General features: G+C 50.0%; 1 protein-coding gene across 2 annotated transcripts in view; it reads right to left on the reverse strand.

Annotated features, from left to right (window-relative positions):
- SRGAP3 (SLIT-ROBO Rho GTPase activating protein 3) overlaps window positions 1-27,634 on the reverse strand; it is an 82,986-nt gene that overhangs the window by 31,729 nt on the left and 23,623 nt on the right. For both annotated transcript variants that reach the window (XM_039558902.1, XM_039558901.1), the window contains exons 2-4: window positions 12,189-12,381; window positions 8,608-8,770; window positions 2,840-2,902 (exon numbers count right to left, since the gene is read on the reverse strand). In XM_039558902.1, coding sequence (XP_039414836.1) covers window positions 2,840-2,902; window positions 8,608-8,770; window positions 12,189-12,381 — 419 coding nt within the window. The remainder of the gene's footprint in view (window positions 1-2,839; window positions 2,903-8,607; window positions 8,771-12,188; window positions 12,382-27,634) is intronic.

The raw sequence follows: 27,634 nt of genomic DNA on the forward strand, positions 1-27,634 counted from the left end.
GCACATCAGGGCTTCAGGCAGTAAGAGGAAAGGTTTCTGCAGCACTCAGGCCCTGACACAACATGACAGAAGCCCAACAAATAACAGGGGTCCAAATCGCAGGATTTTTGTGAAATCTAAAGGCTATGGGACAGTTACCCAACCAAAACAGACACCTTAAACAGTTCACTGTGCTCCTCACCAGCTGCCCTGCCACACAGCTCACTCTTGGAAATTCAGGGGATATTTCTGTTTAATATCTGCCTTAAATTTGGCCAGGGTCAACCTGCACTGCAGCAATCAGCCCGATCTGCAATTCCCTCGTGCCATCTCGGTGCCCGCAATCAAATCACGCTGTCCCTGGCTCGCACTGCTGTGACACAAAGACAAACTGCCACAGCTGCATCCCGGGGAGCTTTCCTGCAAATCAGTTAATTAGCTGCAGCGAAGGAGGAAAAATATGTTCCAATGTTCATTAGTTATTTAACAACACGAGTTGTGTTTTCCATATTAATTACACGTTCTGGATAAAGGCTGTTGCCAAAATACTGGCCGTAAATGGCACAGTTGGCTGTCTCCAGCTACAAGGGCTTTGTTCTCCTCAACAGCTCATCCCCAAGGTTCTGACCCAGCAGAGGAGCCAGAGCAGAAATGGGGTGACCAGGGCAGGTACAGGCTCAGGCCCCCTCAGCCTTCTGCCTTTACCAGCTCCAACTGGTACCTCTCTGCTGGAATCCATAAGCAGGAACCAAAGGAACGAAGCTGGTTTTAATTCACAGCTGAACTATTTCTGCACAAAACCATTCACAACCATCTCCACTTCTGAACGAAAGTCACCCACTTCTGTTTTGATTAAAATCAGTGTTGGTTCTTTCCACAGAGAGGCCACAGGGTGACTTGCATCAGAACAGCAACAAGGCTGAGTTAAAATCAATGTGCTTGTTTTGGCTTAAGTTTGAGACAGTGAATCCCTGAGAAGCCTGTAAAAAATTGTAGTTTCCTCCCAGTGCACAGAATTCCCCTTGGAGAGGCTTAAAAAGCAGCCTTGCCAGGGCCCAGATGAGCTCTGGGTAAAGGCCTGGCCAAAGGCAAGAAAATCGACTTCCCTGTGCTGACAGCAGACAAGTGACATTTCTCAAGAAGCAGCAGCCTGGTGTCCTGGGAGCCAGATCCTTATCTGGCTTTGACAGCAGCCACAGTTCTCGTGCTGCTCGTGGGGACCCAATGTGCTGCAAAGAACACACCAACAGCAGCTCAGTCCCAAAGTTATCCCCAGCCACCCCCAGCACCTGTGAGCCAGGGGCCAGCTGGGCCCATTTCACCCAGTGGGCTCAAGGACAGAACCCTGACTGGCAGGAGCTGCTGGCACCAAGCAGATTTGAGGTGACCCTGATTGCCCCACAGCTTTTTCTTCATGCTTTTGAAGCCAGCGTGTCCCTTCCCTGCTCCTACCTGGCTGGATGACACAACCAGTTTGTTATCTTAGCAGCAAGGCTGAATGCAAACACACAGCTCTCCAGCTGTTCCAGTTTCACCATTCAAACCAGTGTGTTTCACCTTTCAAGCCCATTCTGCTCAGCATGTGGAGCAAAGCAGAGAATGGGAAAAAGCTCAGCTCCTGTGAGGATGGGCAGAATCTCCCTCCGTGCTCCTCCTTGGGCACTGCTCCCACTTCAGACTCAGCACACTGCTGGTCCCCCCCGACCCCAGCGCGTCCCTCAGGGATGGCCCTGTCCCGGGTTTGGGTTCAGACCACACTGGTCCACAGGTACTCAGGTCAGCCCAGCCCTTGTTAGTCTTTCTGTGTTTTGCATCTGTCATGCTGCTGTTGTAATTAATCTTAATTAGCCACCACCCCTAACACAACTTGTGACATTCAATCATCAACAATGCCCTCCCAAATCTCACACAGGCTTTTTAATCTGATCTGCTGTCCACCCACGCTGCAGGTCTCACAACAACCAAATCCTTCAACAGCCAATGTAGGAACAAACCTGTTAAGGGAAGATTTATGGCAGAAATTTCAAATACAATCGTTCACGCTCTGTTGTTAAGGCCTGTTATTCAAAAAGATGAAATAGAATGATAGTTTAGGAATAAACTACTGCAGTATTATTTATGTACCAGTAGCAGATACAACCAAACAAAGCTAATATATTATCTCAATTTTCCAACAAAACACAGACTTTATATGGTTTTGTTGCTCCTAAACCACAAATAAAATAAATTCTTTAAAAAACAATTGCTACAGGGCAACAGGCAGAAGCAACACAAAGACTTTTACTACCCTGCTAAGAAAACCTGCTTGAAGAGCCATGTCCTGACTAACAGCGCATGATCCCACCAGAAGGCCCAGGCAGCTCTGCAGCCAAAGTGCTCCTCAGGGCACAAGACAGAGCTGAGCACCTACGAGCTAGAAATTTTCTGCACTCCCCAGCAAAAGGTCACGGGCTCACAGGAGCAGGGAGGTGTCCAACAAACAAGCACAGCCAGCTCAGAGCCACTGGTGCCTGGAAATCACCAACCAAGTGACTGAGCACGGCCAAAAGGCAACGTGGTGCCCAGCAGGTGAGAGCATTAGGGACACAGGGATCACACTGGATCACCCCCAAACATCCCCAGCTATGCTCAAGAGAAGCAGCTGGGCAGCGTGATCCAGCCCTTGGCCTTGGACCGCTGGGAAATCCTCCACCACTGCCATCCCCCCAGTGAGGAGTGAGACTCTCCCCACAGGATGCAGGGGGAAGGAATGGGCCATGCTGCAGGACAGCCAGGGCAGAGCCCCCTCAGATTTGCTCTAACAAACGCCTGTTCTCCCCACGCTGCCGGCCAGGAATGGTGGGATTGGCTCATTGCTCACCGTGTAGAGCTCATTGGTGACTTTCAGGAGCTCTTCATGCATCTGGAGGCCAATCTCCTTGCTCTGCAAGACAAAAGCAAGGAGAGTTGAGACTGTTATGTTCAAAACATGCAGTTCTGAAATGAAAATACATTTTGGAGGGAAACGTGAATGCAGAGTGCAGCAAAGTCTCGTGCGGTTTCAGAACTGCTGCGTATTCCTTTGAGGTTGATGTTTGCTCATGGATCACCCAGCCTGGGTTTCAGAGACCATTAGGAGGAATTTCAGATAATTTAACATATTTATCCTGCAAAACAGATTAATCTAAAATTACAGGCAATACTGCTTTGCCCTCCCACTGGTAGAATTCCTCCCCAGCCCAGCCAACTCCCCGTTTGGGTCTAACACGTAACACCCTGCCCCAGTCTGGGACTGGCAGGGTGTACATCATCCAATAGCCATTTGTGGGTACAGAGTTCCCTAGTCTGGCATTCTCCACTCCCACAGCATCACCTGTCAATCTGCCTTGAACTGAAACACTCATTAAACACACCTGCTCCTGGACTTGCAATTTCCAGCCAACGCTGGTATTTCAGAGCAAAGATTATGAAGGCTCCTCAGCACTGGCATCCCAGGTTTATGTTTCCCTTGGCCATGACCCACCCTCCCAGCTTCTCCTCAATACTCTGAGTATTTTCTGCTCAGTATTTTCACTATTATAACCCAAGTGAACCAAAGCATCTCTGAAAAAAGGACTTTACAAAATAGCTACACCACAGTTACATAATAAAGTTTCCAGTTTCACAACAGCAGCAGCCAAAGTTCAGCCAGCTGAGGAGACACTCGCTGCCAGTGAGGAACTCCTGGCATACTCCTGTCTGCTGAAATCCCATTACCAGCCTGTGTTTTCCCTTTCCCTGCCAGGCAGGATGAGGCAGATCCAGTCGCCAGCCTCCTACAGCATGGACACAGCTCTTCATGGAAGGCCACAGCATGGGGAGCTGCCCAACACTGGAGCTTGGCTGCAGATCAAGCCAACTCCTACTGCAACCCAGAGGCTGGAGGTGCTGGGATGCACTTGAACTGCTTTCCTGCCTCCCTGTAATTACACCACAAATCTCTCTGTGGAATCTTCTTGGCTAGGAAACACTTATTATAGCTTGAAGATGAGTTTAAACTAAGTACAGACACCCCCTCCTCCCTCCCCTAAACCAAACCAAAACAAAACTGAGCAGCTTCTTCCAGATTTCCTCAAATAACTCCAGGAAGTTTTGTGCACGTGGGCAGGGAAAACAACATTCCATCAGGCTGGGTGACAAGAGAAGCCCAAGGTACAGAAAGGTCCTCTAATTCCAGTCAAAAGGACAACTTACATACTTTGAAAGTTTAGTCTAGATTATGAGAAATTAGAATTGAAGCAAAGCCTGAAGCAAGGAGTCTAAAGGGTGAAAGTCCCACCCAGTAACCACAGTGTGTCCGTGAGTTAGTGTCAGGGTACTTGGGACAGGACCTCAGAGGCCCAACTGATGCACACTGGTCCCACTCCCACTGGTACAAGGTGCCAGGATGATGCCAATGACCAGAAGGTGCTCAGCTGAGGCCCACAGCCACCAGGAACCCTCATCTGGACTGGACCCCAGTCCCTGTCCCCTGCCCACAAACACTGATGGTCATCACTGCTCTCAAAGATCTCACTGGGACTTGCTAATTCCCAACAGAGCCATGATAGGTGTGCATCCCCCCAGACAGCCCAAAGATGCTTGGCGACCTTCTCACTCTCTACAACTCCCTGACAGGAGGGTGCAGCCAGGTGGAGGGTCAGGTTCTGCTTCCAGGAAACAAGGGACAGGACAAGAGGAAACAGCCTCAAGTTGTGCCAGGGAGGTTTAGGTTGAATATTAGGAAAAATTTCTGTCCCATGCCTGGAGGGATTTAAAAGCTGTGTGGATGTGGCACTTGGTGACATGGGTTAGTGGTGGCCTTGGCAGTGCTGGGGTAAGGGTTGGACTCGATGGTCTCAGAGGGCTTTTCCAACCTAAACAATTCTGTAATACGAGTTATTTTGGTCAAGGTCTTCAAACGGGGGTCTCAGAGCCCAGAGCCTGCAGGAGCCAAGTCACATGTAGCCCCTCCAGCCATCCCTGCTGCCACGAGTCACAGGCTGCTCCCAAACCAAGGCTTCCCAAAAGTCTGTGCAGGAGGACAGGACAGGCTGGTGGCAGAAGCCACGGCCCAGGCTCAGCTGCAGCTCCTGCCTCTGCCCCAGATTTCCTGTGCAGCGCAGGGCAAGGCCACAAAGCTGTAATTTTCAAACCCAATTTTAGACTCTGAAATAGAGCAACACAAATCAGCTCAGTGTGTTGCTCCACGAGCTGTGCCTGCACAGGAGACCACAGGTGGGGACCACAGCTGAAGAGCCATTACAGACACTATAACCCAACACCTGCTGCAGGAAACCAACGGGTCTGCGGCTTCGTCGGGAGTCTCCCAGCATCCAGGAGGGCAGTGTCCAGAGTGAGGATGCTGGAGCCTCTTTCAAGCACAGGCAAGTGAGCAGCTGAAGGACTTGCCTCTCCTCTGAGCCTGCTGCCTTCCCTTTCTCCAACGGAGAAATTATATTTCTGTGCTTATGGAAGACAACACCAAAACATCATTCCAGTTCCCTGGGACCATCCACAAAACCCAAACTACAATTTAGCTGCTTCCTTTATCCCTCCCATTCCTCCTAAAACCCACAGTTGCTAACTGAGACAGCAATGGCTTCAAGTTAGCAATTTATTAAAATTCCTGCTACTGGTGACAAAGTAAGGGGAAGAGCAGCATGGAGAATGCTTATTCTAAAGAGCTCCCATCCAGACACTACTTCTTCATCCAACCTCCATCCAGGACAATGCAGCACGGGGTGTAATCAAATTCACTGTCATAGCACATAATTAAATCCCACACTGGGGAGTAACCCAGCACCCTTATTTTGGGCATAACAACGCTCTGTCTCAAATGTGTAATTTCCTGTATTCCATACCTGGAAGAAGCATCAAACTTCCTTCCTTCTGCCACAGCAGGTTAGAGTGGAGCAAACACTTGCCTGGCAATGGGTTCTTCAGCCTGGGTCTGACTCTGCCAGGACACGCTGCGAGACCTCATGGTGACAGAGACCCACCCCAACAGCAGAGCGAGACAGATCTCCAGAGAGACACATCTTGGCATCTCCATTTTTTGCTGCCTATTAGCAACATCAACACACTCGCCTTGATCATCTCCTCCTGCATCGGGAACGTGACTCGCCCTGGAAGCTCCAGGGAGATTTGCCCAATTGAGTTTTCTTCTTCTGCTTTCCTCCCAGAATCACAGAATGGTTTGGGTTGGAAGGGTTCCCAGCCGGACACGAGAAGAGGCGTGTTTGGAGTCGCTGCTGCCGGTCAGCGGGGGGCAGAACACTTGGGTGGAGAGGAACAAAGTGCAGCGCCCCAGTTTGGTGATGGGTGTCCCCACCACCGCCAAGCTCACCCAGGGGAGCCGAGGCAGCGGCAGCTCAGCACCCCAGCTCAGCACCCCACATCTTTCTAGGCAACTGACCACTTGCTGAGCAATTGCTCCTTAGTTATGCTCATCCTGTACCCCAGTGAGCCCCCCCTGCCGCTTTGCTGGGATTGTTTACATTTACATAATGAATGCAGGAAACACAAAACCTCCTGGTTCCTCACGTCCCCACAGCATGTCACGGGCCATTAATAAATTCTAGATGGGAAGAATTAAAAGTGACATTTCTGGGAAAAAATGTTACCCTAATTTACCATCACAGAGCTATCTCCAGCACACCCAGCAGCTGAACCACAACTGTGGGTGCTTTAACCCTTCCGGAGCCGGGTTCTCTGCCAGTGGCCCTGCACAGCATGGCCCCCCTGGAGGAGTACTTCGAGCACTTTATCCACCACACTCAAAACCAGACTGGACACAAGAGGGAAAGATCCTCCTCTGAGCAGCCTCATTCACTGCAAGGCTAGATCGTCAAAATCCATTTACCAGCGTGCTCCTGCTCCCACACAGGTGCCCAAGGCTCCCACTGAACACTGCTGTGAAGTGGAAGTGCAGCCTCAGATCCCTTCAGACAAGGTGTGCCATAGGTTGAAAAAAATAAATAACCTGAATACGCCCAAAAGTGGAAGCCTCCCGGTCCACATAAAAGGCAAATGTTGACACAAAATAAGTCTTTTCCCTGATTTAGCTGAACATTATTTTCAGGGACAGGTAAGTCCAAGGGACAAATGCAGTGACATCACAGATGACCACAACTACAGAGGCTCCTTTGGATGCAAAGCAGGTGCTGGCTCTGGCAGGCTGCAGAGAGAGTCACACCAGCTCTCCTGGCAGGAGACAGAGGAGGGAGAAACAAGGAGCAACCATTTCTATCGAATGTAAGTGTTGAGCCTTAGAAGTTGAAATTTAAGTTCAAAACTGAGGGGAGATGGAAGAAAACCAAACACAAAGAAATAATTCTGTTGAGTGGATGAAATACTTCATCATCTTGTCCTGGCTGAGGATTGACATATGACGAGAGAACGCTGGAAACACTCAACATATGTCCTTGTTTGCAAGCTGACTGAATTTGTCCTGTTTTTCCAAATGAGACACACCATCCACAGACATGGGCAGGGAAAGCAGGATAGTTTAAATATAAATCTCAAAAACAGGATCAGAGCAAAATGCAAATGGGAGGAAGATTTTGAGACAGAACTGGACTAACCAACATATACCAAATGTCTCCATTTCTGGAGGCCAGGGGAACAGGAAAAGGGATGATATCCTGTATCAAATCAGCCAACCCAAATCTGACCTTGCAGTTTAATTTCTAGGTCAGACCTATAAACTAGAGGAAACTGGCCATAAAAATATCACATTAAATTTATTCTCCAGTCAGGCTGAAATTTCAAGATAAGGCCTGATTATGAGCCTTCTCCTGTTGGAGAGGCAGGTGCCCTGTGGCTCACCCTGCTCCTCATTACAGTCCCCAGCTGCCCCTGACGAAAACAAGGCCACAGAGCCTACCGGCTGCTGGGACTCTTTGTGCCCTTACTGCACTCCTCACTTCCAATGACAGTCCTGGTCCACCTGACTGCGTGATTCTCAGAAGTCTTTGAAGCTGCTTTTTAATTTGGTTATCATTAATAATTCCGTATCATCAGCAGATTTTGTCATCTTACTATTCAGGCTTTTTCCAACTAATTTATTAAGAACTTCATTGGAACTCTCCTTTCCTTTTTTCCTGTCTTTTAACTAATCATTAATCCAGAAAACAACCCCTCTCTTTAACAGCTCTTCAAGAATTTCAGCTAAGGCCCTTTTCCAGTGAAGGCCCTGCACCAGCTAATGACATGATCTCTAGCTCCTGAAAATACCTCCACCGAATTTCTGAGGCATGACTCTTCCCTTCAGAAAGCCACACTGACTTTCTCGTACCTGCCTCATAGTTGTCATCCTGCTCTTGAGCAAGGTTCCACCCAATGAGCCTGTTCTGACTTTCTCTGAGGCCCTCCAAGAGTCTTCAAAAAAAGTCCTCGCGTTGCCACCTCTCATTTCTCCAGCACTCACACTTTGAGCACCAGGTCACACTTCACACTCTAGACTTGACAGGTCTAGATCTCAGTTTCTTTAAAACTCTAGGATAAATACTACCTGGAAAGACTTTTAGTGGTAGTCCTTGCAAGATGTGCTCTGCAACATTTATGACATCTCTATTTTAGACTAAAATGCCAGGATGGATGCTCATGAAGCAAGGCTGCCCAGGTTACCTTTTTAAAGAGCCTGATGACATCCTCGCTGATCTGCGACAGTCGGACGATGACATTGTTCATGAAGATGTCGTTCAGGGTGGCGTGGTCCCGGCTCTCCCGACGGGTCTGCGTCAGAACCAGGTACCAGCAGTTCACAGGGGAAAGGAGGTGCTGATCTTTCCTAGAGAATGTGGAAACAAAAATCAAAAAGGTCAGTGAAACATAGATTTAGAAGAAACATAAAGATTTTAGTTACAGGCTAGCTGTGTTGAAATTAGTTAGAATAGGAAGGAATTTGGGCCCAGCTAGAGTTAATTAAAATAGTTAAGAGAGCTGGACCAGAAATGGGTTTTAAGATGTTAGTACCTGATTACCAAATAACTGATGATCTGTCATTTGCATGTTTGCTTAGCTGTGCTTAGAACGAGGAATAGAAACATTGATAAGTTGGTGTAGGGAACAAGGAGAATTACCAATTTCCTCCCTTGGTGGGAACCCGTTCAAAAGTCATGCAAGAGGAAACTTAGAGGTCACTAAAGTAATTCGGATTGTTAAAGTTCAAAAAGGCAAAAAGGTCAAAATGAGGAAGATGAGTTACTTCATGTTTTTGAGACCACTGACCCAATTCAAGACCACTGACTCCATTCAGGACACACACTATGCATGCTTAATGACATTTAAGCTCATTTCCATATGAAGTGGAGAATGGGAGGTGTTAATGTTATGAATATGCATTTGTATTTTGGACATTCATAATTTTTGTAAATAAAAAGCTTTGTGTTTGCTTGGATCGGGGCCCTGCGTCTTAGGGAGCTATCCCACACAGTGCCTGGCGCCAAATAAAACATACACACTTTCTAACTCTAAGCTGTTAGAGAGATTTTGTCCATCTCAGTTGGATATCGATATTCATATTTTGGTAAATCATCAGGTGAACACGTCAAAAAGGCACATTTTCAAATGAATGCTGTCAGCATGTTGCCCCCCTCCCCTGAATGCAGCCACTGGGCTTCAGGGCGTGATCTCCTCTTCCAGCTGTACCAGCATTGCCACACAGGGATGTCCAGTGGCACACAGGCACCCGTACCACACCAGAACCCCAGCTAGCCCCTTCCCAAACTGGGTGCTCTGGAAGATGGCACAGGAGGAGAGACATCCCTGGAAAGAGAGAGGGTTTTGCTCATTCTTTCCACTCACACTAAGAATATGGCTGTCACTCCACTGCAGAAGGGCCCTTTGCCACCCAATACACTGTGCTGGTTTTAGTCCACTAAAAAGTGCTCATGAAAGGGTTCTGCATCCAGCATTTCCTCCAAGTGTCTGTGCACAACATGAACACACTCAGGCATGCTGGAGGGGACAGCATGGCGACTTCAGACACCTCTGCATGCACGCACAGACAGAACAACCGTGTACAGAAACTGGGACGAGTCCGTGGACCTGGAACCACCATGAGCTACGGCACCGCGGTGATTGACAGATCCAGGGCTGGGCACAGCCCGCTGCACACAGCTACATGGGGACAAAGGAGTGCTGAAGGGACCGTAAATCCTCAGCGTGTCACAGCCTCATCAGAATAATGACACACATGAGCAGCTGGGGAAGGGGTGCAGATGAGCCTGGTAAGGGCAGGTACAGAGCAGTCCGGAAGAAAAAAAATGCATTAAGGGAGTCTCTGGACATGGAACTGACAGTGAGGACTCAGCAGGAGTGAGCACTGAAATGAAGCTGACCTGATTAACACCACCAACACCAGCACTTGTGCCCAGGTGTTTTGTAACAGTGGAGAGCCACTGTCACCTGTGGACACCGCAGAGCAGCAGCTTTCAGAACTGTAAGCAACGGAGAGCCCTAATACTGCTCTGAACTAATGGGTGAGGCTAGACATCCCCTGAACCTTTGTGGGCTCCATCTCTGAACCAGAACTCCTTACTGCCCAATTCCTTGGTGCACACTGCAGCACTCGGCACCACACAACCAACACGCAACAGTCAGATGCCAAAAGGACAGAGAGGATCTGAACAGCAACTCATCAGCAGCAGAGCTTGGCATAAGACAGCAGTAAAGCCTCACACTGGAGAGACTGAGTAAACAGATTAAATGGGATTTAGTAATATGGAATAAATAGGATTTAGTAATGTAACAGCAGAAATCACTGCTCTTGCAGCTGAAACGGGAAAAAAACCACCAGGGGTTAGAGGAAGAAAAAGACCATGAAGAGCCTGGGGCTGGCAAAGAGAAGGGCAGCAAGCAGGCAAACCCCAGGCTCTCTGTGAAATGCACTGAACAGCAGCTGCAGTCTTTAGCCACTGAACTGAATGACATGAGTTTCATCTGGAACAAAGGGCACAATTCCAGCCGAAAGACTCTTTCACAGATACCGCTGGCAGAAGAAGAGAGAAGGACCAACACTGTGGCCCAGGGAGGAAAAGGCAGAGAGCTCGAGCTGAGGTGCTGCAAGGGGAGCAGCCAGGATCAGCTCCCGGCTCCATACAGCCAGTGCTGCCACACAGCCCCAGAGCACAGCTCCTGCCGGGCACATCCGTGGCACCGCTCGTGCTGCCCAGCGAGACCCCCACGCCCTCAGCACCGCTCTCCTCTGTGGCAAGGGACAAAACAACCCCCAGCAGCTGCTGACACCCAGCAGGAGCACCAAGCATCATCCCGCAGAGCCCAGCCGGACACCTCTGGCCTGGCACACACACGGGCATGCAGGGAGCAGGAACCAGCCCCCAGCAGCAATGGGGCAGTGGCCTTCACAGAGCCTCGAGGCCACCAGCCAGAAGAAATGGCTGGCACAAGCCAGCACCCTCACCACACAGCAGTCAGCTCCAAACTGAAATTCCACATTTGTTTTTCTTTCTATTTTTTTCAGATATTTTCTGTTTTAGCCAAGCTCACAAGTGTGGTTAAACTGAAAAGAAGCTGCTTTTGAAAATGCATATTTACATATTCATGGCTTTCACAACTGTATCACTGGTTTGATACTCACACAATCCCAGGACCCAGTTCATACGTCCTACTTCAAAGCTTTGTTTCACAGTATTTCCACTAAGGATCTGCCTGCCTCCAGCACCATACAGCTAAGCACAGAAAAAACACATACTTTATTGCAAATAAACTGCAGTAAATTCCATTTCCAGAAACTGCTTTCAAGCCTGAGCCTGCCAGTGAGCCTGCATGAAACACGCAGCACCGGGACAGCTGCGGACTGGACTACGCACAGAAACCAGGGGTATAGACCAGGCCCACCACTATTTGCACAATCAAACCAGTGGCTGAATTCAAGACCCTTCAAAAAATCAAGGGGTTTGACTCCTTCCTGTCCCTGATTCATATTCTTGTTGTATTGCTCAAGAAGTGCACAGTCAGTGCAATTCATGCAGCACGGGTCAGTGACACTGTGGTGGAAGTCTTGGAAAGAGACATGTCCAGTTTCCTCTGTGAGCCCCACACAGGGATGGGACAGACGAGGTCACTGCTGACATGATGGACTTTACTCCACTTTAGGACTGTGCAGCTACAAACCAACCTTCAGTGCTCACAGCAACCTCTGCCCATCATTTTGCACCAGTTTGTCCCTGGGAACACCCACTTACTTGAATTGGTGCTCTCTGGAGCTGCGGATCTTGGAGGAGAAGCGCTCAGCCAGCTTCTCCAGGCTCCGGGAGTACTCCAGCTCGATCTCGGCCTTCCTGCGGAAGAACTCCTGCAGGTCCTGCAGCAGCTGCAGGCGTGACTCTGACTGCTGCTCCAGGCATTTGAACTGCTCCACCAGCTGCGTTCGGATTTCTGCAGGCACACAGAAGAGGAGAAAGAACAAAAGACATCAGCAACAGACACCAGTCACGAAGGTTGTCCTTCCTTGTCCCAGAGCAAACAGCACAGCTCTGCTGGAGTTCCCTCCAAGCCCTGGGGTGAATTCAGGGTTTGATAAGGCCAATGGATCTGCATCCCAAGGGAGAGCAGAACAATGCTGCTGACCAGCCTCATATTAACCCTTATTCTTCATCAAAACAAATGGTCTTAGAACACTGAGACCAACCTCAGATCCTTCAATTGTCTTTTGAAACCAGAAAACGATACTTCTATCTCTCTGGTACTACCTGAAATCACATACTATTTTCATATAAATATATTATTTCTTGATAAATGTCCATGTGAATACCTCCAGCATGGCCAGCACTGACCTTAAGGAAGCTGGCACTGCCAATGCACCCTCCTCTCCCCCCATCCCTCTGCACTGCTGGGTTTACCAACAAATCCAATGCGGCTTTGGCTCAAAGGCTTAAAAAGTCTTTCACACCTTCCAAATCCCAGCTCAAAAACACAAAAGGTTTCATCTATTCCAGGTTTATTTGCTTTCCCATAAGGACCTTTGGACACCAGTACAGACACACTGCAGCCCCCTGCAACCTTTCCCAAAGTGGGCTCAGCAGTGCCTGGAGGTGCCTGTGGAGTGTGGGGATGGGCTCACTGGGCAGCTGGTGTCTCCTGCAGCACCGGGGTCCCTGCTGTGTCCTGCAGGGAACAGGCACAGCAGGAACAACAGACAGAGCTGGTCTCCAGTGCTGACTCTCCCTGGCACTGCCAGAACCCACCCCTGGGCTGCAAATTCCCCACACGGGTCTGATCCCACAAGACAGGCAGGCAGTGGGGAAGGGAGCACTGCTCATGGGAGCAGCCAGACCCCTTGCCCTGTCTGCAAGAGAAGCAACACAGCACCTGTGGCACAGGATGTGATGGAAATACACCTCCCCAACTCTTCCCAACCTTTCCCAACCCTGGGCGGGGTTTCTGCAGCTCTGTGAAGTGCACCTGGCCAGGACGCCAGTGCAGGAGCCACTCACTCTCTTTGGAGCAGCAGCTGAGCTCGGCCCAGAGGGACGGGGACCCCAGCAGGAGGGGGCCTGCAGAACTGAAAAGAAGGGAAAAATGAGACTAGGTGGTAGGAAAATCTATTCAAAGTGAGAACAATTGGGCTGAGCTGGCTTTGGGGAGCAGCTGCACGGTGGAGGGATCAGAGGAGTTGGAATGGCAGGGATCAGCTAATGGAATGGGTCCATGTGCTGCCTGCCTGTTCCCAAAGCCCATGGGGAGAGGCAAGAGCAGTGCCCAGCTCCCCAATACCACACACCCCCTGGCAGAAGGCAGGTGAGCACACCTGAGGTGAGGCAGCTCCTTCATGTGCTCACCTTGAGACCCTTCACTTTCTTCCCTTCATGACAGTGCCCAGAACAGCCATAGCACCTGAGGCCATTTTAGTCTACCTACAGAAACAGCCTCTTTACTGCTCCTAACAGATATATAAACAATCCACAACACACAACACTCCTTTGTCTTTCCCTAAGGATTGTGAGGAGGTCTATTTTTCTCACTTTGCTCACCTGTCGTTGGTAGACCCCAATACTTGCAGAGCAGGCCCAGCCAAAAGCCAGCAGCGAAGTTTGGCAGCAGGAGCACAGCATCACATCTGCCCCCCTTGCCGTGGAGCACCCCCGGGCTCGAGGGGGCCAGGGCAGCACAGGGCAGCCCACTGACACCTTGGGGAGCACCCATCCCTCCGTGGGCCCGTGATGGGCCAGTTCACTGCCACAGTAACCGCACCACAACCAACTCAACTCTCTCTCCTGACCCAACATTGTTCTTTCCTTTCCCAATTAGTGCCCAAAATCCTGAAGTACTTGGCTGACTCAGCCTGGATTTTCTGCTGCAGCAGGAGCTGGACTTTCCCAAAGTGCTGCTGCAGGACTGCAGCATGTCAAGCTGTTGCTGCCTGTGTGACAGGGCTTAGCCTGTACCGAGAAGGAAGTCACAAAATCCTTCTTTGGCAAGATGCCTAGAGCTCATCCTTGGTTCCTCCTGCAAGTTCAGCATACTAGGATGACAAACAGTACCTTACCCACAAGAGTCCCAGCAAACTAAAAATGCCTGCACGGCCTGAAATGGCTGCATGGTCACCGAGGCACTCAATGACACAGAGACAATACAGAGGTGTCATTCCAGTGCGTGGAAGAATCTTCAGTACCTGTGTATTACATGTACACGAGGTAGGCTGGCCCTGCCAGTCCCTGCCGGCACTGGGCTTTCCCACAGCCTCACCACTACAGCAAGATCCTGTCAGACAATCATCACTCCGTGCTGGATGCTGAATTAATAAATGATGGAGTAATGATGATGCAAAGCGGTGACTGAAATCATGAAAGATTTATGAACAATTTCAATCTGGTATTTTTCAACATTTCTTCATATAACAACTCTCATGTGAGTCTCAGCTCTGGCAGCTTGGCAGGTTAGCTCATCACTGGTCACTTAACAATGACAGTGGGACTTGGAGGCTGCATGAAGGTCACCTAAAGCCAAACTCCTCAGAAATAAGAAATGCTAAATGCTCCAAAGTTAATCACCTTACATGGGACCCTCCCTGGGCACTTTCTTTATGTCCTAAATATACCATGAGAGGATAGCACAACTGTTCAAAAAATGCCTCCAAGGCTCACAGCCAGCGATGGCAAGGGACTCAACACACAGCACTTGTCCACCAGCAAAGCCCTTTGCTGTTCCTGAAGGCTGCCTGGAGAACCATGTTACCATCCCTGCAGAGCCCGAGCACTCCAACTCCTTTCTAACCTACATCCATCCCATCTGCAGCCACAAGGACACTGACACAGGAGCCGGCAGGGCCGAGGCCCCTGCAGAGGAGGAAGGGTGAGGCACAGCAGGGATGCTCAGCACAGCTGCTGCCTCTGCCCAGACAGGGGTTTCCCTGAGACTCTGGGCATCTGCTGCACATAGACAAAAAGACATTAGCCCTCACTCACAGCAAGCTGTAGAAACTCCAAAATGAAGGACAATACCACTCCATAGAGAATGCTAGAGATACCTTTAAAAGTTAAATTTTCTGCTAAAAGAATGCAGAAAAGGAAACAAAATTGCAAACGAGGTCTCACAACAACTGGTATCAGAGTGCCTCAGTCTTTATTCTCTCCCCACTTTGCTGGGGTCCAGCTCTCTCTGTCCCTGGCACACTTTGACCTTTGTCAACAGAATTTCTTTGTTTTTCCTATGCCTGTAATATGTTGATTTGACACTTCTACATTTCCTTGCAGGAGTTCAGCAGGTCAGCGCCAGCCCAGCCTGCAGAGGCAAAGGACAGGCTCTGCGGGCACAGGGAGCTGCCAGCCGTGACCGTAAAGCCACCCAGTGACAAGCCATCACACCAACAGTGGAGATGGGCACTGACCCCAGGGGCTGCTGCTGCATGCTAAATGGGAAGGGTTTGTGTAGAAAACAAAATGAGAAGCTGCTGGCATCATCAATGCAAAGACAGACATGGTGGCAGAGAGAAGGACATCGCTCAGTGCTCCAAGGGTCCCTGGGAGTCAGCGCTCCCGGACACAGCCCCGACAGATTCTGCAGCCATGCTACATCCATCCTCTCCATTGTGGGGGGATTCACAGGTCTGGAATTCCAACCTTCAACCAAGTGCCAGTTATGTTTTCCACATTAGATAATCTCTCTTCAGCACCCAACCCCAAAACCTTACCTTTGGCTCATAAGAAGGAGTTTCCACGGTCAACAGTCCTGTTATTTAAAATGCAGAATCAGGGGTAGAAAATGCAGGAAATCTGATTTCCTCAGCATTTCTGCAACAGTGACAGGGACGCTGGAGAAAACAAAATTCCTTGGCAAACCAAGGAGAGCAGCAAGGGTCAATGTGGGCTGTGGAACTGCTAATCCAGACAAGAGAGGGAACATCTGTATCAGAACATCCGGGGATTTGGTTTTTGTAATATTTCCAAATCAGTCAGCCTGTATCACAGCCATAACTGCTCATTATCCTCAGGCCACATGAGATGTTGGCAGAGTTCACATTTCCAGGCTGCCAGGGTATGGCAAAATCCCTCATCAGTCAAAGACCCCCAAGAATGTCCCCACCCCTCTGAAACCCAGCAAAAGGCTTCTGAGTGCTGTTCTGAGAAGGAACCGAGTGACAGAGCACAGGCTGAGGTGCCCATGGGGGGATAAACCCACCGCAGACTCCCTCCTACCACCAGAAGACAACTGGTACCCAAGTGTGAGAGACAGACACGATTTACATTCAGCCTTTGGCAGGTCTGTAAATGAACAGCAACATTTTAAAAACTGGGGGGGAAAACAAAACTACCAAATAAAGAAAAAAAAGTTTTAAAACATCACCGCAAAACTTGCCAGAGCTATTCAAAAGGCAACTCAGGAAAACAACAGAGAGCAAATAGAGGTGCTGTCTGTTGGGAAGACGACCCAAGAATGGAGCAATTTACAACTAATGAAAGCGTATCAGCATAAGATACAGAGATGTGAATTTGATATAAAGGAAATCAGGTGAGAAATCGGAAAAATCAGTAAGATTCTGGGTCAGCCTGGGCAGCATGTCAACGGGGCTCACAATGGGCCCCCAGAAGAACCTATTCTCAGGGGCATTTCCACTGGAAACACAGACCTTCAGAAACCCCGAAATTCCTACAACCACCACCATGGCAAGGCAAACTCCCTGCCTGAGGGAGCTCTGCACTGGGTTGGAAACAGACACTCACCAGTGTGCCAGGGAAAGGGTGAATGGAAGAAAACTCCCCAAGCCTTCACAAGACATCAGAAAAGTGCTGTTTTGGTCTATCTGACATCTTGGCCAGTAGATCAGGGAAAGATTCATTTTTTCCTCTCCTTGGCTGTTAACCTCATCCATTCCCACCAGTGAGGACAATGTTGGCAGCCATGCACAGAGCCCAGGAACACTCACATACATCCAAACAGCATGCCTCTGACACCAGGGATGAGACTGGGTTTGACAAAGAGCAAAATTATCTGGGACAAGCCCTGGCCAACTTGAGCACTTATATTAGAATCACCATGCTTATGTGGAGAAGTCAGGCCAAAGACCACACGCTCAGCTCCAGGTCGTTACGAACATGCTGCTACTCCAACTTGTCCCACTCTCAGCTTGCTAAAGGGTATTTTCCATATGGTCTCATTTTTTAAACATAAAAGTTACACTGTAGACAAATGCCATGAGATCAATGCAATTTTTACCAGTGGTAGTCATTATTATTATTATTATTATTATTATTCACTTATTCTTTGTGTTTCTGTACAGTTCACATATCTCCCTGGGAAGCAGCATCTTTGACTTCCAGGAATTCACAAACACCACGCTGAAATCCCAGCTCCAGCTCCAATGTAGCTGGGATTTCATCCTCTGGCAGTAAATGGAGCTGGTGAGACAATCCTTTTCCCGGACAGTTATTTTGCAAGTCTCCCTCTCTTCCAAGTAATGCCTGCTCACTTTGTACCTCCTGTGCTGATACGGGCCAAGCTCCTCAAACAGCATCAGGATATGCTGCGGAGTTAATGGATAGGCAACACGTGTGAAGTTCAGGATGAGTTATTAAATAAACCCAATTCTACCCAGGCAAACACTGGTGAAAAGCAGGCAGTGGAAAATTCTGGATAGTTCAGACTTGCAAAGGTTGGAGCCTAACCTGACACACGAGAGGCCATGGGAGCCAGGCGTGCACCATCTCGGGGAAGCCTGAAGCCGTGGGGATTGGTGATGCTCCAGGCAGCAGAGCCGGCTGGGAGCCCTGCACAGCCCTGCCCCACCAGCTGCAGACCGGAGCCGGGCCCGTGCAAGCGAGCACCTTCCTCCTCCTCCTCCAGGATGTCGGGTTTGGCACAACACCCCCTCCCCAGTCCCGCCAGGCCAGAGCCACGCTCTGGCTGCTCAGACAGGGACAGACAAAAGCAGAGGTTTCTCTAGCAACGGGCTGGGATGAAAGCTGCCGGAGCCTCCCGCTCTCCCCTGCCGGCGGGGAGCGGGACAAAGCCCGGCTGCCAAGTCCCCAGCCCGGAGCTCCGGGTGCAGCCACACACCCCCCCCGGCTGGGTCGGGGTGGCTGCTCCACGATGCTGAATTATCTGAATTATCCGTCCAGGAGAACAGTGTTGTCACGGATCCTCCCGCCGGGCAGCCTGAGACAGCCGCTCCTCTAACATATGCTCCACCCCACTGATTTGTGACAAGTGAGAAAATGTGCTTGGCAACAAAAGCCATTATTTTCTCACAACTGGGATTAGACCCAATAGTCCATTGCAAATATAGCACAGCAAGCTGGACTCAGGGAGGATCCAATTCTTATACAAACACAAAATACACTAACAAGGCCATTTGACTCTCAATTGTTTTTATGCCCCCTTCAGAGTATCCATGTGCTGCCTTCCCTAAAAGTCCAGCCCTCTTCATAACAGAAATACCTCGGATGTATTTTCCAGTGCTTTGTCATCCCGTGTTTCACCAGCACACACCATTTCCCTTGAGGGAGCTCTCTCACACACACACAGAGCTAATGCAACTGGAGCCTGGATCCAGTATGAAACACCAGCGGGCTGTTCCACCAGGAAAACCCCTGCTACAGGCAGGTGTTGCCAGCACAGCCCCAAGAGCGGCCAAAACCTCTGTGAGATCCCAAGGAGCTGGGCTCAGCCCCGCAGGCAAGGGACATTGGCAGAGTTTCGAGAGCCCACACATGTCCATGGGATGCTCCCGCTGCCGGCACCTCTGGCACGGTGCTTTCCATGCACAGCAAGCCCCCAACGCCAACACGGGGCTGGGAGCAGCAGCAGAGGGATGCAAGGGATGGGGCTGCCAGAGGACCATCAACCTTGTGAGGGCTGAATCCAGGCAAGACTTTGTCAGGTCCCAGCAGTGACACTACTGAGCTTGAACAGCCAAGGAGGTGCAGGGCCCACGGCCTGGAGCATCCACAGACAGAGCTGCCAGGGGCGCATCCGTCCCGCTGCGCAGGTCCCTGTGGAGCCAGCCGGAGGGGACCTGCAGTGAAAGCAAACAGCCCAAAGCAAGCCAACAAGCCTCCCCTCTCCTTCCTTCCGTGTGATTAGTAACATCACTACCTAGACAAAGACAGGAGATGTGGCTCCTGGTAAAACAAAGAACAAGACAAGCCTTTTATCTGAAACGAGATGTTCCCAGTTTAAAAAAAAAAAAAAAAAAAAAAAGAGAAAGGAAAACACTTCTCTCCAGTATGAAAACAACTCCTGTGGCACTGGCACTTCTCAGGTTCTTTTCACGCGTGTCTTTAATCCCCAGCCCATGCCTGACCAGCAGTGCTTCATGTGCACAGCCTCAGTTTTCCCTTGTACCTGCACCAAGCCCCCACACTGCAACTTGCTGGACTGTGAGGCAACATCTCCATCTGCAACTACTGAGAAGGGAAGTGAAAGTGTAAGAAATTCTATCTTGAACCCAGTGACGACTTCTCTCCTGGGAAACCCCTGCCCTGGAGAGGGCCCAGGTCAGGGCACAGGGTTGTCCTGGGGGTAGCTTCCCCAAAGGGTGCTGTGGGACCATGGGGTTTCAAAGCCTCAACTAGCAGCCCAGGAGCTAGGAAAACACCACAATCATTTTGCTGCTGACCAAGACGGTTTTAGGACCCTGCCCAAGCCCCTGTTTGCTCACCCCTCACTCCTGGAAGGGTATAGCCAGTTCTGGGGGTTCCTTCAAGTTCAGACTGAGTATCCTGGTGCAGGATGGGCTCCCTCCCACACCTCCAAGAAAAACATGGCCAAGCCATAAGGAAAAACTCCATTTCTGTAGGGATATTTGCATATACAGTTTGAAACACAGCATTTTTCCCTTGGAATTAACTGGAAGAACGCAGCAGAAGTGAACGGCTGTGCTGGCACCCCTCGGAGCAGGGCACCGGTGTACCGGTGGGTGGGTGCCCAAAGACATGCACCCCATCAGGGCCAGATATAACACCTAAACACCCATCATCCCAACAGCTCCATGCATGCCATCAGTTCCAAGGGGCAGTGACACACTGGCCGTGTGCCTCCCAGCAGTGCCACAGCGGGCGGGAGGTGACCACCTTCTCCTGCCAACATGGGCAGCAATGCAGCTGGGCCAAGCTGACCACAGCCCACAGCTTGGGCTCTGCCTCCTGCTCTCTCCAGTTACCTACAAACTTTGCTTCTAACAAGACTCCCCCAAAACCCAACTCACCCATCACAAAATGAAGAGGCAAATAACTCAGTTCAGTGTTTTGCGCTGCCCTGACCCAGACAGGCACACGTGCGGCCAACAGCGGCTACCGGGGTGCATGGTTTGGGGTGGGACTGGCCTTCATCAGGCTTTTTCCATTTAAATTTCAAGTCCGTGGTCATAGCAGTGGCTACAGGAAATATCTCTGTGCATCCCCTGCAAGAGGCCCAAGCAGTTTGTCAGCAGAAATGGGTTGATAATGGCTTTCCAGCCACCTGTGAGGAGCATAAATTCTACACTGTGTTCCCAAAACAGCGTCCTGGTGCAATCCCAGCAGAGCAAGGGCCTCCTGACCCCCTGGGAACTCAGCCAAACGCACAGAAGCTGAGGCCTAGGCAGCACTTAGGTCCTACCATGAGATCTGCTGGCTCCAGTATCCCAATAGCAACAATCTTTACCCCACCACAATGCCTGGTCAGAAGGGTTCAGCAGCACAGTCCTGCTCGCCCTGTGGGAGAAGCTGATGGCTCTGCTCGGGGACAATACACAGCACACAGCCGCTTCCTGCAAAGCAACACGAGCCAAAGGGTCCACTGCTGTGATACTCCAGCTCTCCCAAGCAGAGAGAGTGGAACATCATCAGAGGAAAAAACACCTGGCAGCCAAGCCAGCCTCTTCCTCCTACACCCCACTCTGAGGGTCTGCAGAAACCAGACTGAGAAGCTGACAACCTGGGCAGACCAGGCTCTCCAGACACAGTACAGTGCTCTGGAGAAACATCTGGAGCTGAAGGAAGCACCAGGCACTGCTGGTGGTCACCTCACTGTCACTCCCCCTTTCCAGGGCACAGTGTCCATGCTGGGGTTCTGGCAGGAAGCAGCCATGTGAGAAGAGGACCAACAGGGAGGTAGATGCCAGAGCAACAGACCTGTCCTACCTGCTCTTGCCCACCAGCACAAGGTATACACACTCCTGCATGGGGGAATTCCAGCCCAACACAACACGCAGCTACTCCAGACCTTACACAGCACGTAAACATGACCCAACAGAGAAGACCTTCCATGGAGCGTGTTTGAACCCCAGTGGGTCAGACCACCTGATCCCAAGATTCAAGGTGATGCCTCCCTGTGAATACAGGAGAAACTCTTCCCCATCATCCCTTTCCTCCTTTTAACTGAAGCACAGACACTCACCCTGCAGCAGCAGCACTTCTTAGGAAATGACTGTAGCACGGGCAACAGGTTAGGCCAGATTTAAAACACTGGCAATTTTTTTCCCCTCATTTTTCACAGTGATATTCAAAATGCAACGAAAAAGAGTCATAATGTTTTTAAAATAAAGCAACTGAGTCATTTTTTGCTTTTATACTTTTAGAATGTAGCTTAATAGTAGGGCATTCTTTGTGAGAAAAGCAAATGTAGGAGGAGAATACCCCTGATAGGAGATGGGTAATGATTTCCTCTGGTTAGAACCACCACACAGGTACTTCCGTTCAACTGCTCACCAGCATGTCAGAGAGGGGAATTCCATCCACTAGAAATGACACACCACAACTCACCCATCTTTCTGGGTCACAAAACACCTTCCTAGATGGCAAACAAGCCTCCTGCTACCAAATAATGAAAGATCAAATATAGCTGCTAAGACAGCACAGGCTCCTGCTATACAAACTGTGCAAAAGGCTGGTCTTACCTGGGCTGTGCAGGTTTTGTAATCCAATTCATTGGTGGCTTTTAAATTAGTTGGCAGTGCCATGACAAAAGGCAAAACCACAAACCAGACACAATGCCAACTTCTCTCTGACCTGCACTCTGAAAATTTCATGGCATCAACCTTCTCCCCAGAAAACCTCTCAGATCAAGTTAGTCCTGGCCTAAGCAGACACTATGCTTATGACAGCACCCAACTGGGCTTAAGACTTATGCAATGCCTACAGAGCAGCCCCTCGTTTAATGCAAAGGAAGACGAGAACAGCTCCTCACTGTCCAAGAACAAAGATCACAGCTGATATAGTTACAACGAAGCCTTGAAATGATTAATAATAAGCTTGGCAAGCACAAGAACAAGGTGACAAAGCTCTGCCACTGAGAGGCACAGCAACAGCAGATCCCACATGCTGCTCCTCATGCAGTCCCCTTCCCTCTCCTGTCCCTGCACGGGATGGCAGCCGCTGCTGCTGGCAGGGTGGTGGCATTTGTCATATACTTTGATACTCCAAATCCGCAGGAGTTACTGAAGGGGCATTTCCCTTAAAAGCTGGCTCTAAACGCAGATCTGGAAGTGGCCAGCCTGGCTCGTGAGGAGGCAGCAGGGAACAAGTGTTTTGGGTGAAGCACAGCACCCAGTTCCCTTCCACAGGCAGCACTGCCTGCACGACAGCCCGTGCTCCTGGGACACAAGGAACCAAAAAACCAACCAAAGGAATCCAAACTGTTTATTGTTAACTTCAGCTGAGCCTCAAGGCCAAACTTCCCCCAGATCAAGACTGAAAACAGATATAGTGGTGTGTTGCAATTATGTTCAATTTAAGAAGAGAAGCAGCACTTCAAACCACACACCACGTGCGCCAGATGGGAAGAGAGAGCCGGCCAGGAGAGTGCCCAGACCAGGGATCAATGCCAATCACAGCTTCCCTGGCTCTGGGAACACCGACCGCAGCTGGGCGGCTGCCTCTCCAGGTGCTCTCAGCATGGAACCCAATGTTGTCCAGGGATACCATGGCCCTTCCTCTCAGACTATAGAGAAGGCAAACCTGCTGGTAGAAGAAATCCTCACCCAGAGGAGGAATGGCTGCAAAGCAAAAGGGGTGGCAGGAGCAGTGTGGTTCACACTACCTGCCTGCTACCCTTTATCACACACAAAAAGCTCCTTTCACAATGCCCACTGACTACAGAAATTAGCAAAGGGAAATTGGGGGCGGGGGGGGGGGGCTGAACTCCAGAGTCAAAATGTCTTTTCCCAATAAAACAATTTCAGCCGAGATTAATCCATAAGCAGACTGGTTTTCAAGTAAATGTATTGCAAATTTTTCTGTGGGGCGTCAGCTGCTCTCCCGTTGTCTCCATGCCAGCCTCTAATGAATTCAATGCGCTAGTGACTACACTGTTTTCTAAAGAACTTGGCAAGATGTTCAGCATTATTAGAGAAGAGAGAAAAAACAGAGCAGAATTTAGTCATTTAATACTCCATCTTCCAATAACTGAAGCAACATCCCGGTCCCATCAAGATCACTATGGACATCGGTCAAAGGCAGGGTGATGGTACAGGAAGAACTGATGGGGAGAACAGCCAAGTCCACCTGTCTGAATCCAAACTTCCCATTGGATGTAGTCCACCTAAAACCAGCACCAGGATTAGTCCAGGATCACTTCAGTGCTGCTGAAGGCAGAATGCAGCCCAAAGGAACTGAAGCAAGAACACATTTAACCAGTCTCTTAAAATATATCTATTTTTTACAGCCGCCCCTGAGCAGATAGCAGAAATGTAGAGTATCCATTAGTGGAGATGTGGCTGGTGAAATGGAAACGGGGAAAGGCAGGGGGGAACCAAAGGAGAAGCAAAGTGAGCCCTGGCATGGGGATGTGGAGCAGACCCAGGGACTTGGTGAGGGTGCCCACTCTGCTGGGAGCAATGCCCAAGGGCCAGCAGGCACCCAGCCTGACCCACAGGCAGGCAGAGGGGACAGGGCCTGGGGGCCTGCCCTGGCCAAAATAAATACCTGCAGCAAGAGAGGAAACCTGCTCACACTGCACAGTGCTTCAGGGGAGCTCTGCCCTGTCCCACCACAGTATCTGAGCTCCTTCAGCCTCAGCCCAGGGCAGCTCCCAGGCTGCCTGGCACTCTGCACGGGAGCTGGCTTGTTTCACTCTGCACCCTACACAGAAAAGAGCCAGACTGACCCAAAGTCATTCTTCTCCCTGCCTCTCTCTGTGAAGAGAGGCATGTGCAGAGCTGAAGACTGGTAGTAGGTACTGACCCACATCCTTGTCAGATGCTGGAGATGTGGCTGATCCTCACTTTGGAGCTGCAGGAGTCAGCACTGGGACCAGACAAGCTTTAGGGGCTAAATTCAGGCAGAGAAGTGCATATTTTCATGTTTTCTCCTGCCTGGCACAGAGCCCAGCCAGCAGCACAGCAGGTTATATCCAGGGATGACCCTGCTGGCAGTGAGGCACTGATCCTGACCCTGGATCCCTCCATGGCCACACAGGTACAGCCCCTGTGTGCAAGGTGCAGGGCACAGGACACGGCAAGCACAGGCACAGTACAGCTCCACACTGTGTCCTCCTCCAGGGAGCACTGGAATTTCCAGAGCCACTCCAGCTCTTTGCATCACTCAATCCTTGCCTGCTTCAGCTAAAGGCTCCTGTCAGCAGAGGGGTCCGTGCCCATCCCACCCTGCCCACAAGGGCCTGGCAGTGACACTGCACAGGGACCCCAACACTGGCCCCAGCGAGAGCAGCTGGGCGTGGAGGAAACCCCTGGCCTCAGCTGCAGCATCCTCCTGCTGCTTTTCCCACAGCCCTTGGCACCTCCCTGTCTCCTTGGGAACAGAGACTTGTCCACTTGTAATTCACAGCCTGAACTGGTCACATCTGCTGCCACTTTTGTCTGACCGCGAGCAGCTCTGAGGGAGTAAATCTCATTTACTGTCCCTATACCCTGTTGTCTGGGCTGTGGCCCTGCACTGATCACACTGATCAATAGGAAGGAGAATTTACAGGACTGAAAGTGGAGCAAGACCCCAGAAATGCTCATTAACAAAAGACTTTCAGGGGGTTGGGGTTGGTTTTGTCGTTTGGGGTTTGGATTTGGGTTTGTTTGTTTGTTTTGGGGTTTTTGGTGTTATTTTAAAGAAGCCAAACTTTAAAGAGGTCCATGCCAAACCTCCAGCATTCCAAGATCCCTGGCAATCCTTTGCTGCCTGCATCTTTTGGGGAATCCCCACCTCCACCAGTCCCTCGTGCCCCACAGCCAGCATTTCTGCCCAAGCGAGCTCTGTCCCCAGCCACTTCCCAGGCAGGAGCAGGAAGAGAAGGGGGAAGGCAGAACAGCTGCCTTTGCTGAGTTTGTGCCTCCTCTGTTTTTGTCTGTTAGGAATACAAGGGATGCAAAAAAGCATTAAAAAGAAAGAGCCAAACAGATCTCTTGTGTTTGTTCATGATTTAAGAAGAGCAAAGGAAGCTTCACAAGAACAGATGGTGGCTTTTTCCCCCAGAGAAAACAGCCCTTCTGACTGCCCTCCTGCACAGCCGGCATGAGCTCCAGGTCCTTCATCTGTCCACTCTCCAGCGTGGAAACAGCACATGGGAGGCACCGGGATCGGCTGGAGAAAGTCTTTTACCCACTGAAAGCCCTGAAATGATGTAACCAGAGCTCTGGGCTTGGGGCTATTAAGATGCAAAGGAGAATGCATTCAAACTGGAAAAGAAAGAGCTGAACAAGAATGTGAATGCTGCCCTGAGCCACTGAGATGGAATAAAGGAAAGATCATTAAACGGTTCACTTCAGCACCTCACATTCCTTAATTCAGGCATGGAAAGATTTCACAGATCATTAAGAGAGCGGACCTTTGCAGACAGTTCCTGGAGCCAGCCCCATGTATCTGTGCAAGTTCCCCAACCTCTGTACAGCCCTAACAGGATCAAATATTACACACACAAATCAGATCAGATTACCCAGCAGTGCCTTCTGGCCTGAAAAATCTGTGCATTCATGGATCCACTGAAGCAATTCTCTTCCAGAGTAATGCTTTACATGCATTAAAAATATAGGATAATTCCTTTAAGAACTTTTCATCTCACATCTCAAAGCATCCTATAAATGGTAATCATATAAGCCTCAACATCTTCAAGAAGGAGGGAAGGATTACAAACCTAATTTTACAGATAGGATAAAACAAATCTTTCCTTGGACACCTCTGCCATTGCTGTTTCCCACTGTGCCTTTCTGCAGTGGAGATGGGCCTGAACTTCATTTCAAGGCCAAACTGCTCCCAGTCCGAGAGGGACACAGAAAACAAGAAAAACTAATTCCAAAGCAGTAGACACAAAGTGAGGAGTCTGCAGGAATCGGCAAGTCCAACAGCAGCAGTTGCCCAGTTTCTTTTGTTTGATTTAACGTTCCTAAAAATATCATGGGCAACCGGCTCCCTGAAGCCTGTACCTGGCACAGCCAGCTTCACACTGACCAAAACCCGTGCACCTCCAGGGTCTGATCCAGTTCCCTGCTGTGCCTCCAGACCAAAACCTCCTGAGCATTCCCGGAGCCTAATCACACTTCATTTGGAGCATGTCCTCATCACCCAGAAATGCTGTTCTTCCATGTCCTCTTGGCTAACTAACTATCTCCACTGGGCTTTTTCAATTTCAGCACAAAGGACCAGGCCAAAGGCAAGTGCAGATGCTCTGCTCATTGCCTTCATCAGCACTGACCAGAAAAGCCTCAGCTGCTGCTAGGGAATCAACAGTGCTGCTTCATTCAGAGCCTCTGCCTCAGAGATCAGCAAAACATCAGCCCAAGGCTGACAATGCTCTTCACTCCTCATCCTTTCCCAGGAAAAGAACAATATTGGAATAGCAAGGGAAAGCTGTGCCATGAACAATGAAAGCACATCGTCTGACACCGGCTCCAGCCAGCCTGGACTTGCAGAGAGGAAGCTCAAGGTAGGGAGGAATTTCACCTTCCCAAGAACCAGCACAAGTCTCCCCAATGGCTGCAAAGGCAGCCTCAGGCAGCACCAGCAGTCTTGGGGTGTTTCAGGGTGAATAGAGACCTGCAGAATCTCACTACTGCAGTGCTGAAGGATCACGTGGATATTCAGAAGGTAACAAACATGCAATAGAGAATCCAACAGCTGTGGGGAGACTGTCTCCAAAGGGCTTTCCATACCAGACAGGATCCAGCTCAATACTTCACAACTTCCTCATGAATTCATCATTTACTATAGACCTGGAGCAAGTTCCAGACTGCAGACAGCTTAGTTTGAGGCTAATGATATGTTCCACA

The sequence above is a fragment of the Corvus cornix genome, chromosome 12 (assembly GCF_000738735.6).
Source record: "Corvus cornix cornix isolate S_Up_H32 chromosome 12, ASM73873v5, whole genome shotgun sequence".
In the NCBI taxonomy this organism is placed as follows: domain Eukaryota; kingdom Metazoa; phylum Chordata; class Aves; order Passeriformes; family Corvidae; genus Corvus; species Corvus cornix.